This window comes from Tachysurus fulvidraco, chromosome 1 (assembly GCF_022655615.1).
Source record: "Tachysurus fulvidraco isolate hzauxx_2018 chromosome 1, HZAU_PFXX_2.0, whole genome shotgun sequence".
NCBI lineage: Eukaryota > Metazoa > Chordata > Actinopteri > Siluriformes > Bagridae > Tachysurus > Tachysurus fulvidraco.
Genome location: NC_062518.1, coordinates 12875834 through 12894296, shown reverse-complemented (window position 1 = coordinate 12894296; position 18463 = coordinate 12875834). Strand labels below are relative to the sequence as shown.

The 18463-nt window shown below is 39.1% G+C and overlaps 1 protein-coding gene across 3 annotated transcripts; it reads right to left on the bottom strand.

Moving 5' to 3' along the window:
- Nucleotides 1–456: 456 nt before the first annotated feature.
- slc8b1 (solute carrier family 8 member B1) lies at nucleotides 457–18175 on the bottom strand. 3 transcript variants are annotated; one of them, XM_027168462.2, is made up of 14 exons: nucleotides 17709–18173; nucleotides 17308–17460; nucleotides 17005–17057; nucleotides 16268–16325; nucleotides 15761–15866; nucleotides 15465–15632; nucleotides 15167–15283; nucleotides 14309–14439; nucleotides 2933–3074; nucleotides 2644–2765; nucleotides 1772–1925; nucleotides 1421–1501; nucleotides 1195–1259; nucleotides 457–949 (listed from the first exon to the last, which is right to left on the bottom strand). In XM_027168462.2, the coding sequence occupies exons 1-14, from the start codon at nucleotides 17916–17918 to the stop codon at nucleotides 761–763; spliced, it is 1749 nt and encodes a 582-aa protein (XP_027024263.2). In that variant the 5' UTR covers nucleotides 17919–18173; the 3' UTR covers nucleotides 457–760. The 3 variants fall into 3 exon arrangements, with proteins under 3 accessions (XP_027024263.2, XP_027024264.2, XP_027024265.2); XM_027168463.2 differs by having other exon boundaries at nucleotides 17756–17896; XM_027168464.2 differs by having other exon boundaries at nucleotides 798–949; nucleotides 1195–1264; nucleotides 17709–18175.
- Nucleotides 18176–18463: the final 288 nt, after the last annotated feature.

Sequence of the window (18463 nt, the reverse complement as noted above, 5' to 3'; positions counted from 1 at the left end):
GTTAATTAATTTTTGTGCTTATTTCATTTTCTTTCCACATCTGTCTTTCTCTGTCGAAAGGAATGTTCTCCCCACTCTGGTCATGCTGACCTATGATAAGGGTGTTCTTGTTTTCTTGTTTTTGTACTCTGTGTTTCTGCAAACATAAGCAGGATGGTAAGGCTTGCTGATAACATAACCTTAGTCTTAAGGGAATAGAAACGAGGAAACCTCTGTCATGTGAAATGTATTTCTGTGTTATATGTCATCTTAACCTCTTCTGATTTAATGTTCTTGGTTTGAGTCTATCCTGTTCTTTTAGCGCTCTATCTTGACAGTATGAAGAAGACTCGCAGGACATTCAGTTCCTCTTTGATCATGTACAGGCTTATTGACCTTCAATGCCTGGATAAGAGTTGTGAGGAAGCAGCATTCTTGCATCCTTGCAAATCAAGGACACACACTTTATTCATAAAATAATCAAATTTAGTTTTATTTTATCAAGTGATCAAGATTCATACATTTCTTAGTAAATGAGTTTTCACAGTTTTCCAAAGTATATGAAAACATTTTCATATACTGGTATGTAAGTAAGAGATGAATGGCAGTAAACAATAATAAAACAAGTAACTAAAGTAATCTAATAATACCACAAGGGTTGTGTGTAATAAAATCAAACAATCATCCAGATTCAGCAGTCGCACTGCTTAAAAATAACATATTTCTGAAATTTTATATTGTTTATACACTGTTAAAAATTCTGCACTTTGTGCATACAGGTTTACATGTGGATTTTTCCAAATTCTGTAAGCAGTGCAATGGTAAGAAAGGCAGCATAGAAGAGCAGGAGGAAGATGCCATAGGCTCGGCTCAAGTGAAAGCATTGCAGAGGAACGAGCACAAATGAGAAGACCAGAGAGAGACCCAGAGCTGCTGCCAGTACCCAACACAGCAAACCTTCTGATTCCAGCTGCGCATAAACAAGGGTCATGTGAGTCATATCTGTAGTCTATTTGAGTTTTCTATTTTCTAAATTCCAAATAAGTACGATATTTGTCTCTATTAAATCAATTTCATGGATTTAAAAAAAACAAACAAAGTATTATTATTACAAAGTAAAGAACAATTATGAGAATTTAAAACTCACAATCACATGTAAACATGTCCTCTGTAGACATACAATGAAAACTGTAAAATATGGTAACTCAGACATACCATTACAACATCATGAAGGTTGATCATCTGCAAAAGGCACCCAAGACCAACTCCAAAAAGCAAGTCTGAGATAAACAGATGCTAAGGTCTACTTAAAAAAAAATAAACATATATTTGTGTTCAGTTTGAGTGTGAACAGATCCATGAACGGAAAGGACAGCTGCAAATTCCAAATGGAAAAAAAATGCTACTGACTGCTGAAAAAGTTTTTTTATTAAAAGGATACTGAAAATGATGCCTCCGAAGCAGGCTGAAATGGCCATTCGGGGGTAGCCTTGTCGTGCTATAGTGATGTCAGCAAAGCAATCTGTTTAAAAAAACAAATAAACTAAGACAATGGATTTTAAAGTGTCACTGTTGGCTCTAATTTCTTAGAATTCTGACTGAGATTTCCATGCTAATTTGCTGTGAAACTTAATTTGTGTATATTGTTAAAATAACTGAATAGCTCAACTGAATATAAGGGGGAAAATACCCGCATATTTTGAAGCCTTTTTGTAACTTTAGGATTAACTGCAGCAAAGCTCTATATGATTGAGGTATTCTTACAGTTCTGAGGTACCAATGTTTGTATTACCTCCAATGCTGTTTCCCCATGCAAGAAGTGTGAGTCCTAGTGCAGTATTACTCAAACGAAGGACGATGCCCATCAGGTGCAACACACTTACAACTTCTGAAGCCACTGTGTTGATCCACAAAGCACTCACTATAAATCCCACTAAAGCGAAGAGCTGCACATACACACACCATGACATACTAATGAGCCACACTACACATAGACATAATGAGTTCATACAGTGCATACTTAAAACATAATGTACTTTTTATACATAGAGGATATAAGATTTTAGAATTTCTCTTTCTAGGGTAAAAACATTATTGTAACTGACATGCAAAAGAACAGTTTTATAAAGTGGGTTATGCAAGAGTATTCTCCTTTGTACAGATGGATATCACAACTGCTAGTTCACACCAAGGCAAAATAAAATAAAATAAATCAGTTAGCTATATCTTTATATAGCTATATCTATACAGTCAAATAAATAAACAAATAAGATGCTTAGCAATACAACTGCTAAAACTATCAGTATGGAAACATTTATCCCTTTTTTAGTAGTCTATCAGAATCCTTCACTACCATTTGTTTACAGTCCTGTTTACATGCTTTAATGTTCTTTTGTTCTCACTGGTTGACTTACAGCTGTATTTCAGTCAGAATTCTATTTTGCCTCAATTTGGGGAGTGATGATGTCTGACATAGGTAATAGTTGTATATAAATTCATGACTTAGATAAATATGTTTTAGTTTTTAAGCTAAAAATTACTTTTATTTTACTCATTGGTTTGATTCAAAGTATTTTATAGTAATATAACAGAGGGTATACTTAATATTAGAGAACAATTCAACTGTATCCGATTGTAGACAACAAGTGTGGAATTAATTCTCACAAAGTGGTAAAAAGGACGATGCTCATTAGTGGAGGAACAGTAGACTATGCCTGAGAGAAAGGCTCCAACAAAGGCTGTGAGCATCCAAACAGGAAACTCTCCTTCAATGAGGTACAAACCATCTGCAAAATACAAAAAAAGAATAATTACTCAGTAATATTCAAATACCACTACAACGTACATTAATTTATGCTCAAAAACAGTCTCTAAAAGAGCAAAGTTAATCTCTCTATAGGTAAAACACAGAACTAAATGTTTCTTGTGTCTGGTCCCATGTTGACACACTTACATGTCCCTGAATTGTAGGTAAGCACACACACCAGTGGCCCAGTGATAAGGTGAAGGCAGTTAAGAGGGCGTTTCCAGTTACATTCCCTTTGATCAGTATCAACAACTGGAACTGTCAGTAGCAGCACCACCTCAAATGGCAGCTAGAGCAAGGCAAACAGCAATTATCACTTGAATTGTTAATTTACAATACTAGTAATTAGGAACTGTCCCCTAAAGCAAATGTGAATGTAAACATTCATCAAAAGCTGATGGCAGATTTAAAAATGGCCATTAAAGCGTTCATATACACTGCATGGCCAAAAAAGTCACCACCTGGATTTTACTAAAAAATAAGTAAATAGGTTCAATTGGAAAATCTGGATGCCTTAGGCAGAGTTAGTAACCCTATAACTCCAACATTAGAGCCCTCACAGCGGGTAGAATGGGTGTTTAACAAGGTTGCTCTCCTCAGTGAAGCACCCACTGAGAAACCAGAAAGAGTTCAGGTTATACAGTAGGAGACACCATCTTAAGGCATGTGAAATTAGCTAGGCCTTAAGGGGGTCCAGCAGCACTGGTTATGTATATTCATGGAGACAGGGTGCTGGACATAGCAGGCAATCTTAGGGTCTTAGGCAAGCATAGGTACTCAAAGGTAGTTTTCCACGTAGAAGGTAACGATATACACCTTCGGCAGTCAGAGATTACTAAGAGTAATATTGTGGAGGTGTGTAAATTAGTAAAGTTGATGTCTGAAAGTTTAAAAAAAATTTTGAATTTGATTTTATATTGTGAACCCTGGGTGACTGTGTCTGTTTCCCGAGCTAAACAAAAAACTATAAACACTCAGAAAATTTGTTTTAGTAACCTTAATAGCATAAAATTAGATCACAGTGAATGCACAGCCAGCACCTTTGATCTGAAGCTAGGACTGTTAGGGTGCTTTCACACCTATAGTTCGGTTCATTTGGTCCGGACCAAAAGCAAAAAATGATACATTGTAGCTTTTTAGCAGTTTTGGTTCCTTTTCACACCACACTGATCGTTCTGTTCTGCACCAGTTGAAACGAACCAAAATGCAGTCATGAGATAACATCCACATCACTCATTGGCCGCATGTCTTTGAGCGTATTTCCTAAACTGCTTCTCGATTGGTCAGAATAAACGTACGGGGAAATTTCAAGGAAACTCCAGAAGTAAACAAAAAGAGGACAATACAGGAAAATATGTGTATATGTATATGTGTTTACAAACACAGCATCAGAGACCTTTGTCTGGGCCATGTGGACGCGACTGAGGAAACGCCGCCGGAAAAGAGGGAAGACAGCGGCATCTGTGGAGGTTCCAGACTCAGCCATCGAGCTCACGGGGTTCTCCGTGCACCACTCAGACAGGACAAAAGTGCTCACAGGGAAAAGCAGAGGTGGGGGTGTTTGTTTTTTTATAAACTCATGGTGTGATGAAAGGAACCTCCACTCTATCAAATCCTTCTGCTCCCCTGATCTAGAATTTCATATGCTTCTGTGTCGACCATTCTGGTTACCGAGGGAATTTACAGCGGTCATTATCACAGCTGTTTACATTCCTCCTCAAGCCAACACAGACCAGGCACTCAAGTTGCTGCATGGGAATATAAGTGAGCAGGAAACCACATACCCAGATGCAGCTTTTATTGTTAAGTGGGACTTAACAAAACCAACTTCAGAATAATAGCTCCAAAATATTTCCAACACATCACCATCAACACGCATGGTGACCGTGTACTGGACCACTGCTACTCTCCCTACTGGGATGCCTATAAATCCCTCCCCCACCCACCTTTCGGCAAATTGGATCACTCGTCCATTCTGCTCCTGCCTGCTTATAGGCAGAAACTGAAACAGGAAGCACGCACCCTCAGGACAATCCAATGCTGGTCAGACCAATAAGACACTATACTACAGGACTGTTTTGATCACGTGGACTGAGACATATTCCGGGAAACGTCTGATGAAGACATAGAGGCGTACTCAGATTCTGTCACGTGTTTCAATCAGAAAGTGTATAGAAGATGTTGTGCCGACAAAAACAATCTGCGTCTACCCCAACCAAAAACCGTGGATTAATAGCAATGTTCGAGCAGCCTTGTCAGCACGGACATCCGCTTTTAAGGAATCAGCAGGAATCCTTATGATCGTGAACAAGCCAGCTTCGATCTCAGGAAAACCATCAAAGCTGCAAAAAGGCAATATAAAAAAAAAATGTTGAAGAACAATTTAACACCAATGATGCAAGAAGCATGTGGCAGGGCATCAACAACATCACAGACTTTAAAGGGAACAAACCAGCGACTGTGAACATTGCTGCCTCTCTACCGGATGAGCTAAATAACTTTTATGTTCGTTTCGAAGCTCACAACCCCACCCATACAGAGAGCGCTCCCACAGCTGCGGCAGAAGATGTGAGTGCACTCTCTGTCTCTGTCGCAGATGTAACCCGATCCTTTTGACGAGTAAACATCCGCAAGGTTGTGGGTCCTGATGGCAGCCCAGGCCGTGTGCTCCGAACATGCGCATCCCAACTAGCCGGTGTCTTCACAGACATTTTCAACCTCTCCCTTTGTCTGTCTGTGGTCCCATCGTGCTTCAAAAAATCCACCATTGTGCCGATACCAAAGAAAAATAACATCACATGCCTAAATGACTGGAGACCAGTTGCTCTCACACCCATCTTCAGCAAGTGCTTTGAGAGACTCATCAGAGAATACATCTGCTCTGTGCTGCCTGCCTCACTTGATCCGCTACAATTTGCATATCGTAGCAACCGTTCCAAAGATGATGCTATTGCTTTCACCCTTCATACTGCTCTCTCCCACCTGGAAAATACCTATGTGAGAATGCTGTTTGTTGACTACAGCTCAGCATTTAACACTATAGTGCATGCCACACTTGTTGCGAAGCTCCAGACTCTGGGACTAAACAGAGCTCTGTGCAGCTGGATTCTGGACTTCCTGACAGGCAGGAGTCAGGTGGTAAGAGTGGGCAGCAATACTTCATCCCCGCTGATCCTCAACACTGGTGCTCCTCAGGGCTGTGTCCTCAGCCCACTCCTGTACTCCCTGTATGCACACGACTGTGCAGCCACACATAGCTCCGTCAAATTCGCAGATGACACAACGGTGATAGGCCTGATCACTGACAATGATGAGACGGCCTACAGAGAAGAGGTGAGCACCCTGACTACATGGTGTCAGGAGAACCACCTCTCACTCAACATTGACAATACCAAGGAGCTGGTGGTGGTTTTCAGGAGACAGAGGAGTGAATACAAACCCATCACCATCAACAAGACACCTGTGGAACGGGTGAGCAGCTTTAAGTTTCTCGGCGTCAACATCAGTGAGGATCTCACCTGGGCCATACACACTGACGCAGTACTGAGGAAGGCACATCGACGCCTCTTCTTTCTGAGACGGCTGAGGAAGTTTGGAATGAGCCACAGCATCCTCAGAACATTCCACACCTGCACTATAGAGAGCATCCTGCATCACTGCCTGGTTTGGAAACAGCACAGCTGGCAACCGCAAAGCTCTGGAAAGGATTGTGCGAACTGCCAGCCACATTGTTGGAGGTGAGCTTCCCTCCCTCCAGGATATCTACACAAGGCGGTGTATAAGAAAGGTCCGGAGGATCATCAGTGACTCCAGCAACCCGTCCCACAAACTGCTCTCTCTGCTCCCCTCAAGAAGACGTCTCCACAGCATCCGATCCCGCACCAGTCGACTGAGGGATAGCTTTTTCCCTCAGGCTATCAAACTAACCAACAGTCACAACTAATACACCCTACAGCATACTTTTACAATATGGTATGCCACACACTGCACCTTAACTTCGGACTATCCACTCACACTGCACTAGACACACTGGACTTTACATACACACTGCATTCAATGCCATAATCCATCTGCTACCACTAGATACCATCCAATGCACATCCATGTCACTTCTGTATCTGTACAATCTGTTTTGCACCTTATAGTATTATATATAATATATTTACATATACAATCTGTACCTGTACAATCTGTTTGCACCTTATAGTATCTTATATATAATATATTTACATAAATTTACACATATACATATATAAATGCATACTGAATATAATGTGTAGTGCTACTGAAAGGAGGCCCAATAGTATACTGTGTGTACTGACACGTATGAGCATATTGCACAAGTTCATTTGCTGATTCCATTATCTGGTTGTTAATTGTACATAATGTACACACATTGTACCGGCTAAATATATGAGCATACTGCACATTTCACCTAACTAAGGTAATGAGGTAACTAAGGTAATGTTCGGTGTTCTGCAAGGTTTTGTTTTGAGCCCATTAGAAATCTCCCTATATATTCTACCCCTTTGTGCAATTTATTCGGAAACATGGTACTGGCTTCCACTGTTATGCTGATGACACTTGTTTCTGCTAAGTCAGATGTGAGTCACCAGCTTAATAAGATCGAAGATTGTGTGAAGGACATTAGACAGTGGATGCTTACTAACTTCCTTCTGCTTAACTCTGACAAGACAGAAGTCATTTTACTAGGTCCACAGGCAGCCAGAAATAAGCTTTCTGATTACAGAGTTACTCTGGATGGACTATTACATCATGTGCAGCAGTAAAACCTTGGTGTGATTATTGATACCGGTCTCTCACTTGAAGCTCACTTTCTTTCATCTCAGAAATATTGCTTAGAAGATATAAACATATCACCTATACTTTATCCTCATTGCATTTGCTCCCAGTCAAGTTCCGCATTGATTATAGAATACTATTACTAACCTTTAAAACGTGCCACAGTACCCGAGTGATCTTTTGTTTTGGTTTTTTATTATCCGTCACGCCTACTTTGATCAAAAGGGGCAGGCTATTTGGTAGTACCTCCAGTACAAAAGGCAGTTATGGAACAGACTTCCAATTAGTGTTAAATACTGAGACTGTGTCTGAGTCCTGAACACTAATTGGAAGTCTGTTCCATAACTGCCTTTTGTACTTGAGGTACTACCAAATAGCCTGCCCCTTTTAATCAAAGTAGGCGTGACGGATAATAAAAAACCAAAACAAAAGATCACTCAGGTACTGTGGCACGTGCTTTTTATGAATAGATTTTCTTAGGTAAAGGAGTAGATCTGGAGGGCTCCTGGGCATAGAGTGTTTGATGAACTGGGATGCCCGGATGATGTCGGCTTACCACGAGTTGCTCAGAGTTGCAGAATGTGGAGTGATGTGACGCTTTACATCCCAGGAAACACTCTTGTCTGTGACACCTTCTGGCACTAGCCTTTTAGTTATGCTGTCATAGCTAGTCTACCCCTGGTTGGAGTCATGTCACCCGATGGTCACCCTGCCAGGGATTGATCTGCATGGTCAGCCAGTGTCTCATGGGACTGTTGTGGATGGAGCTGCCCGGATACTGTCATGCCTTCTTTGAACCAATGTTGTGTCAGTCAGCTGTATGGCCTGGTCTTTATCAGCAATCAGGTCTGTGCTGAAGAGTTTGCGATGACCCATTAGTTCCTACGAAGCTCTCAGTTGCACTATTATAAACCTTTGTAGGAAGGACATTATTTACATTTACATGATTTACTGTACAGTGTCACAGAAATGAGGATGGGTTCCTTCTGAGACTGGTTCCTCTCATGGTTTCTTCCTCATATCATTTCAGGGAGTTTTTCCTTTCAGATGTTGCCTCCAGCTTGCTCATTAGGGATAGGGATAGATAAACACTATTTTAAATTTTAAGTTAATATTTTTTAAATTAATTTTAAACCTTAGAATTGTATATATTCATTTGTTTATTTGTGTCTTTATTTTTTTTCTTATCATTATATGTTTATTTCTTTTTTTCCTCTCTTTTCTGTTTCCATACATCTGTAAAGCTGCTTTGAGACAATGGGAATTGTTAAAAGTGCTATACAAGTATAATTTAAATTGAATTATCCTGTGGAAATAATGTTGCTCTGTTTTAGAAGGGTCAAATTATTGGCCAAAGAAAGCAAAGAAAACAACTATGGAGATTGTTGAAACTGCAAAAGTTAAGTTAAGAACTGATTATTATTATTAATTAATACACATTATTAATACCTGGAAGGATAGCGGTGAAACATCATCTTTGAGGAAGTAATGTGGTTGGAAAAAATTATTGAATGATAATGGTCAGAGATCACTTAAACAATTTAAACATGAAACCAAATTGTTAAAAACTCATGGCTATGCTTATTAGTGAAAGTAATATGTAACCCGATTCCCTGTGAAGAGCACAAGATGCTATGTTATGTCTTGATGCTATTGGAATGCTGGCACAGAACCAGTATCTGAAGCACATGTGAACATGGGGATCAGGTGTTATAGCACTGCTTGTCAGGGAATTGAAGATGATCGCTTCCGCTGAATTGTTCCTTTGCCATATGGCCTCCATTCCCTCCATGGGTGCTTCCATTCCCTGGTATGGAGTGATTTTGTGGATAAAATTAAAAATAAATTACAAAAATAATTTGCAATTGCATTTCCTTCTTCTTGTTGTAAAAACCATGACATCATTCAAACACATATACAAACCGTTTGCATTTGCAATTGCGTTTCCTATTCAAGTACGGAGCCTGCCAAAACTCAAATGCAATCGCAAATCCTTTTACATTTGCATTTTACAATGTCCGCACGCAAACCTGTCAATCATTTTTGGGCGTGGGATTACATTGTGGAGCGTGTTTGTATCTGGAAGTGACGCCATTTACATTGGTGTACAGATGTCACAGTGCTGAATAAATACTGCAGCCCAAACCTGGAATCAATGTGCATTAACTATAAACCGTTTTATTCACTGCGGGAATTCTCCTCATTCATCCTGACCGGAGTTTACATCCCACCGCAGGCCAACGTGAGTGATGCACTGCAAAACCTGGCAAACCAAATATCTGGCTTGGAGCAAAACAATTCGGATTCTCTTTTTATTATTCTTGGAGACTTTAACAGGGCAAATCTAACACTCAAACTTCCCAAATATAGACAGCATATAAATTGTCCCACAAGGGAGAAAAATCTGGATCATTGCTACACAGTTCTTAAGGACGCATATCACTCTGTACCCAGGGCAGCCTTGGGGAACTCTGATCACTGCTTGGTTCATCTTATTCCAACATACAGGCAGAAACTAAAATCTACTAAGCCTGTAGTAAAAACAGTGAAGAGATGGACCAGTGAGGCAATGACACTGTGACATCATACATCAGTTTTTGTGCCACATCAGGTGTGTGTGCCAACCAAAACCTTCTGCAAGTACAGTAATAACAAGCCATGGTTCACAGCCAAACTGAAGAAACTTTGCCAAGCCAAGGAAGATGCCTACAGAGGGGAGGAAAAAACTCTGTATAAGCAGGCCAGGAACCTATTGACAAAGGAGATCAGAATAGCCAAAAAAGCTACTCTGAAAAGCAGGTTTTCAGATAACAACCCTGCGTCAGTGTGGAAAGGCCTGCAAGACATCATGAACTACAAGTCACCCCCCATCTCCCACTGAAGCAAACAAAGACCTGGCTGATGAGCTCAACACCTTCTACTGCAGGTTTCAGAACATCATCTTCACACCTCCCATGCAACCCAGCACACTGACTGACATCACACCTCTGGGAACCCCATCAACAACAACTCCCAGCAATCAAGATGCACTCACGATTTGTGAAGAGGATGTGAATCGACTCTTTCAGAGACAGAAGACAAGGAAAGCCCCCGGCCCAGACGTGGTCTCCCAGGAGGGGGCGACCCCGTCTGGGCTGGGGGCGTTCCTTGTCTTCTGTCTCAAAGCATGTGCTAATCAACTGGCTCCTATCTTCACTTATATCTTCAACAGATCTCTGGAGCTGTGTGAAGTTCCCTCATGCTTTGAACTTTCTACAATCATCCCGGTCCCCAAGAAACCCTCCATCACTGTACTGAATGACTACAGGCCTGTCGCTCTGACATATGTTGTCATAAAGACCTTCGAAGAGCTGGTATTGGCCCACCTAAAGACTGTCACAGAACTGCTGGATGCTGGATCCCCTACAGTTTGCCTACCATGCAAACAGATCAGTGGACGATGCAGTCAACATTGGACTGCACTACATTCTGCAACACCTGGACTGACCAGGGACATACGCCCGGATTCTGTTTGTTGACTTCAGTTCGGCTTTTAATACTATAATTCCGGAAATTCTCCAAACCAAACTCCTAAGGTTCACTGTACCCCCTTCTATCTGTCAGAGGATCACCAGCTTCCTGACAGACAGCACTGGCACTCCTCAGGGATGTGTCCTCTCCCCACTGTTATTCTACCTATACACTAATGACTGCACTTCAAGTGACCAAACTGTTAAACTCTTGAAGTTTGCAGATGATACTACGCTCATCTGTCTCATCCAAGATGGCGATGAGTCTGCATACCGGTAGGAGGTGAAGCGGCTGGTGCTATGGTGCAGTCAGAACAGTCTGGAGCTAAACACCCTCAAAACTGTGGAGATGATAGTGGACTTTAGGAAAGACCCCTCAACACTACTCCCCCTCACAATATCTAACAGCCCGATGTCATCTGTGGAGGCCTTCAAGTTTCTGGGCACTACCATTTCCAGAGATTTGAAATGGGAGTGCAACATAAATGCCATCATCAAAAAGGCCCAGCAGAGGATGTACTTTCTACACCAATTAAGGAAGTATGGTCTGCCACAGGAGCTGTTGATGCTGTTCTACACTGCAGTCATTAAATCGGTCCTGTGCACATCCATCACCATCTGGTTTGGTGCAGCAACTAAACAGGACAAAAACAGACTGCAACGCTCAGTAAAAACAGCAGAAATAATTGGCGCCCCCCTGCCCATTCTCCAGGACTACAACACAAAAACCAGGAACCGGGCAGGAAAAATCACCACTGACCCCTTGAACCCTGGACAACCTCTTTCAGCTCCTCCCTTCTGGCAGGTGCTACAGAACTCTGCTTACTAAAACTGCCAGACACAGGAACAGTTTCTTTCCCCAGGCAATCACCCTGATCAACAACTCACCATAAGTAATTATATTCACTGCTTCTTATCATAAGTACTGCATTATCAGGACTGTCAGTCATCACATCATCTGTATATTACACACTGCTGCTGTATATTGTACAAAAGCATAATATTGCACAATATTGTTATTTGCATGCCCACACTTTATGTACATAACTGATCAGTCATATTCTATATTCATATTTTATATAGTAAATTCATTCAACATGCATATTTTATACTCATTCTGTCTATATTGTATCCCATCGTCTGCATTGTCTTGTATAGTTTGTATAGTATTGTGTATGTCTGTACTTTTGAGAGTCACAAACTGCGGGAACCAAATTCCTTGTGTGTGTCAACACACTTGGCCAATAAATCTGATTCTGATTTACAGGTCAACCTTTTTTTTGAGTGCCTCCAGTCGGTGAACATAATATTTATGAAAGATGTGACAAATTAAATTGTTGCCATTATGATGACTCGCATAACAGGCCGGTGACAGTTCCTTCTCTATTGATTACCTCTTACTGAAAAAACATATAATTTTATTCAGGTTTATTGAGTTTGTGACCTTAACAAATAGCAACATTTATAAAGTTGTTAGTTGTAAGTAAGCTCAGTGAAGTGTGAAGTGAATGAAAGGCTTTCTCTCTCTCTCTCTCTGTGTATATATATATATATATATATATATATATATATATATATATATATATATATATATATATATATATATATATATATAATGTTTTATATATAAAATAAAAAATAAAAAAGGGCAAAATATTACATAAATAACTAAAGCAAAAATGTGAAAATGCTTACTGATTGAAATAAATTTTACAGCTTTTTTATTACTTAAACATAACAATGTATTTAAATATTGTTGAATTTCAGCTTTTAAAAATAAGAACAAGACCCCCCTTTAATTTACATTTGTGAATTCTAAATTTAGCCACAAAAAAAAAGCAGCAAGTTGATTAAGAAATGTTTCTTTATGATAAAATTTGTCAAATAAAACATTAGAAACAAATAGCACAGCTGAATGTTGGACAAGATGTGAGCCCTAGGACCAGTACCAGACTGAGTGAGAGAAACTCCAAAATTAATTATAGAATATTTCATCATGCAAACCACAAAAAGTACAGCATATGTCAATATCACAAGTAAATTTGTTTACAAGATAATAATTGCAAGGATAATACTTATAAATGAGCTTAAAGGAAATTTCTTTGATTTTGTTAGTGATAAAGTATTTATGGTGAAGTTTCAAAATTTGACAGGTTATCAATAAAACTATTCAAAAATGAAATAATAGTAGGGCTGGAGACAATATCCCTTTGAAACAGAGCCCGAATACAGCGATTATTGTTTTTTTATTGGGGAATGGGAGAAACAAGAGTATCAGCAGAATTCAAGGAGTATGCAGAAGGCTGAAGAAAAGCATATTTTTAAAAAGCATCTTTAGACCAGAGGGAATAGCATCCATAACTACAGCATAGTCTTTAGGAGATATTGGAATACTATATTTACTGTAGATCGACATTTGGAATAGGTATCCATTACACTATGTTAAAGAGTAAAAAACGATGCGGCAGACGGTCGACTGTGAATGACATCTCTTCCAGATACAAACACACCCCATAATATAATTCCACCCCAACAATGATTGACAGTGCAGACATTGGAAATGCAAATGCAAAAGGATTTGGTATTGCATTTGAGTTTTGGCTGGCTCTGAACGCGACAAGTAGGAAATGCAATTGCAAATGCAAACGGTTTGTATTTGCGTTTGAATGATGTCATGGTTTTTACAACGACAAGTAGGAAACGCAATTGCAAATATTATTTGCAATTCCTTTTTAATTTTATCTGTAAAATCACTCCATAGCCTGGGTTACTGCCTCAACAGGAAGTCCTCGGTGAGACATTAGAAAGAGTGGTTCAAAGAGCATAAGAATTTATTTACACACATGGATTGGCCACTACAGAGTGCAGACCTTAACCACACTGAGAAATTTTGGTATGTGCACAGCAGTCTGACTCTCCAATAATCAACACAAGATCTTGTAAAGAAATTAATGCAACTCTGGATGGAAATAAATGTTGTGACATTGCATAAGCTCGTTGGAATGATGCCACAGAGAAGGCATGCCATAATCAAAGCAAAAGGGGTCCAACAAAATATCAGTGTGTGTGTGAGTGACGTTTTTTGGCCAGGTAGTGTATCTTGTAGATGATTTTACAATAACTCTGAAAGACACATCAACACCACAAAAGAACGCCTTCAAAAGAAATTCCAATAATTCAATCAACACGTAAACTATTAAATATGTTTAACCTGAATGATCTTGAGCACTTTCCAGCCCCAGTGTATCCTTCTCCATCTCCTTGAATCTATGGGGTTAACAGCTCTCAGGAAAATGCTACTGGTTGACTCAGTGAAGGAGATCAAAGGCTCACACTCTTCCTCTGAAACACCCACACACACATTATAAACAATGAACACATTATGAACAATTATTGATAAACTTCAGCATATACAAGAAAAATACACATTCTCATACAGAACTTTACTTTTGACAGTGATCAAATGCAAGTTTTACAAATATTTAAAAATGAAGTTCCTCTAATAAAAAGTTCATATTTCAGGGATTTTCAGGGTTCATAACTTGCCCAAACCCATAAGTTTGCATTAAAAGACTCAAATACAAACAGACTCCAGGCTCATCCATTTCAATTAAGTATTTCCGTATTTTCCAGACTAAATGCATTATCTGACATGCTGAATAAAAACAAAATATATTTTTAAATGATAATTTATTCAAGAAAATAAAATGTAAGATAATCTCTTCCAGATTCATGGACATTTAAATCACACTCTATCCTGAAGTATCATCAGGTCTTTCTGTGTACCACACCATTTGTGTATTGCCTCGTGTTTGCCACTGTGTTTGACCACAGCTCTGTTTATTGGATAATTTGCCTATTGTATAGTGTATCGGCTTTGCCCCATGGACTAAATGTAATGCTGTGGTCTACAAAGACCTTTTAGGCCATGTGCTTCCAAATTTGTGGCAATGGTCTTGGTATGAGCAGAGTGATGGTCAGATGTCCACATACATTTATAAAAGTATTGTGTTTACAATGAAACAATTACAAAATATTTGTTTATAAAGCAAAAAAAGGCTCTCCTCACCTTGGGTAAACTCTGTAGAGTTCGGTAGCGGTTCATGCAAAGTGCGTGCCTGACGGTTATAAATATATGCACTCACCACCACAGTTATAACATACAGCAAGTACATTGCAAGATACCCTGCAGGATGGAACAGAGATACATATCATACCATTGCTACACATGAGATGGAATGTTCATACAAGTAAATATACATAATGTATTCATAGAAAGAAGCAGATGAGAACTCCATTTAGCAAGTACACATAGCCATCAGAAACTACTTTGAGAACAATTGGAAACACAAAACAGAGAAGCAGACCTAGGGCTTCTTGCAGATAAATCTCTCTCTTATACAGAATGTTGAAAGTCCAGAAGACAGCAGCCATGTAGAAGATGACATCACGCAAAAAAGGGCGAGATGCCACGGTAAAAGGCTTCACCAGTGCAACACTTCCAGCAACCACTGTGGTCACAAAGATGCCTGCTCCTTATAGACAGAAATATACAGTATGGGCATTACCTACAGTTTAGAATTGTTCTTTTTAATGTGTACCTTTTATAATAGCAAATCTGAGACAACTATAAAAACTATACAACACAATCCAGAAGACTCACCAAACAAAGATCCAATTGCCATGCCAGCAGTCTGTGGACGTGAGAAAGCAGCCATGGCACTGAATACATCTGGAGCCCCATTACCAAGGGCTAAAAATGTCACTCCCTGCACACCAATGCCATTAGGGAAAAGCACAAAGTACCTTCTCACAATAAAAGTAGAGTCACAAACAAGCATTGGATCTGTTTTGAATGACTTCATCCCAATAATTATAAAGATAAATAAAATAAGAATAAATGCATTAATTTTTCAGTTAAAGTTAAGAACAACAGGTTCAAATACAATATACACTCTACAGCAAAAATCTTATGATCATCTCCCTGTATGATTTCTGTTGATTTCTGTTATATTAGGCAATATATTAGGCAACTTAGCCTTATAGCGCCTTACACTCCTGATGCGCCTTACACTCCTGAAGAAAAACACATTTGCAAGATTTATGTAAAAGCAGAGAGAAATGAACTCATCTCAAACATATGGTTGAGTACCAATTTGGTCAAGGATACAGCCACATTATGTGTCAGCCTCAAAGTAAAGGAGATAGTAGAGAGGTTCGGACAAAAACTGCAAAAAATAAGGCAATTAATATTTTCATTATGCATGCTTAAATGCCCTTTAAAAATAACCAATAATACTATTCAATTAAAACATTCATTTTTTCATCGCGTTTCACATACCTATACTAAATCTATGCACATATCAGAAAAAGATTTGCAATAGTTTTACACAATGGAAACATCTTAATATAGTCAAGCGTAAAGGCATTTTAAATGACTGTCGTTTCCTCCTTGTCATTTTTGACTCGCAATGCAAGAAAAAAACATGGATTCCTTCATATTTTATTTCTTAGCAAGCCAGCTATGTAAGTGATGCATATTTCCCTCTTCAAGACAGCAAACTGTGTAGATTTAAAAAGCAAATATTTCTGTATGTTTCTAATCTAAAGCAAATATTTGAATACACAGTAATAAATTCAAAGTTAAAAGTGCTACTTAATTTGATGTCATTCAGTAAACTACTAGAAACTGATAGGCTATTGAAATAGACTTAAAAGTGTCTGGTGTTACTAAAATAATATGCAAAATGGAATAAAAGGGAATTATCCTGAAACTCCTAAGGTAAATTGTGACAGTTTACAGCATTAATTTACTGTTGTTATAAGTGAAAGCAAAAATGCATATAACACTATTTAAAAATGGTAAACCCATCATAACCTTGCTTAAAAGTTGAGAACAATACTAACAACTCTGATGCAATCAGTCCAAGAATAAGGAACAAAATCAACAGCCACAGAACCTGAAAGGGGAAGGAAACAGAATAGGAAAAACATATTAGTGTATAGTTATATTTAATAAATTCAATAGGGATTGCAACCATTGTTATTATTGACATTTATGGGTATTCCATATTGGTACCATATGGAATTTGTGGTTTGTGTTTATCTGACCCCCCACCACCACCACACCTCTCACACGCACTAAGCTGTAGTTGTCTACTCAACACATATGTGTACGCGAGGCTTGTTGACAAACTTTGGGGTACTTACATAGAAAAAAATGACAAGGAGTAAGAGTTTAGGAGGGAAAACGCAAAAAGTGATATAGGGATAATTAATGAAGCCACCCTCGATATGACAGTCTGTGGTGTTCACAACAAACTCGCAGCGCTGGATGGCAGGCAGTGTCATCACCTTGGCACACTAGGAACACACGTGAAACACACAATCAGCGCTTGACAACGCATTAATAAAAGATTAATAAACTTATTATCATACTTCGGTCCCCAAAATACATAATCCGCGCGTTTATGTAACACTATTAAACACAGTGCAAGGTTGTTTTTAACACATAAAACCTTTCATTTCATTCAACACGTTTTAAACAATTTTTAAACAATTATTTTATCATGACGTATTTGGACAGTAGTTCAGTCACATGTCCAACAGACCTTGTCTTCATTGCTTTTCAGTGTAGACGAAGTCGCTATAAACTCACTTCCATTCTGACGGTCTGTGTGCAATGGAGAGCTGTTTAGAGTCACAACAGTCCGGTTCTCAGAGAAAACACATTCTGATTTCAGAACAAATGCTAGAGCTGCGATTAAACACAATGCTGTCATTCCTAAACCCGCTGTCGACCTGCTACTGCACTGTAGCATTGCTTTTAGATTCACTTCCTTAACCGGCAAACTCGGGTTTACAACGACTGACTACATCCGTTTTCCTACCTGAACATTTTAATATTATTTTAATTACGTTTTCATTAAAGTGACAGGGACTCGATGTAAATAAGCGAGCTGGAGACGGCAAACGTTCCGTCTTTTCGCGAGGGATTAAATGTGCGCAAAAGAACCGAGTCTTATATGTGAGGCTTAAAAAGCTCCTGCAGCAGCACCGTAGACGGTCTGGTGAGGTGTATAACAAACAGTAGACGCTCTGGTGAGGTGTATAACATATTGTATGTGGTCCAGAATATGATATACAGGTCCAACCCTATCGTGTCCTGCTCATTTTATCTCCTACTCTGATACACCTAAGAATGGCTGTTAATTATGTGATTAAATTGGGTATAAACTGCACTGTAAAATTCCGGGATTTCACAAGATGTAAAAGTAATATTTCACAGTAGCTTACATTATTAGCATTTCACAATATAGTAGTGATAGAGAGAGTAGCAATACAGTGTTGAGACTTTTATTGTGAA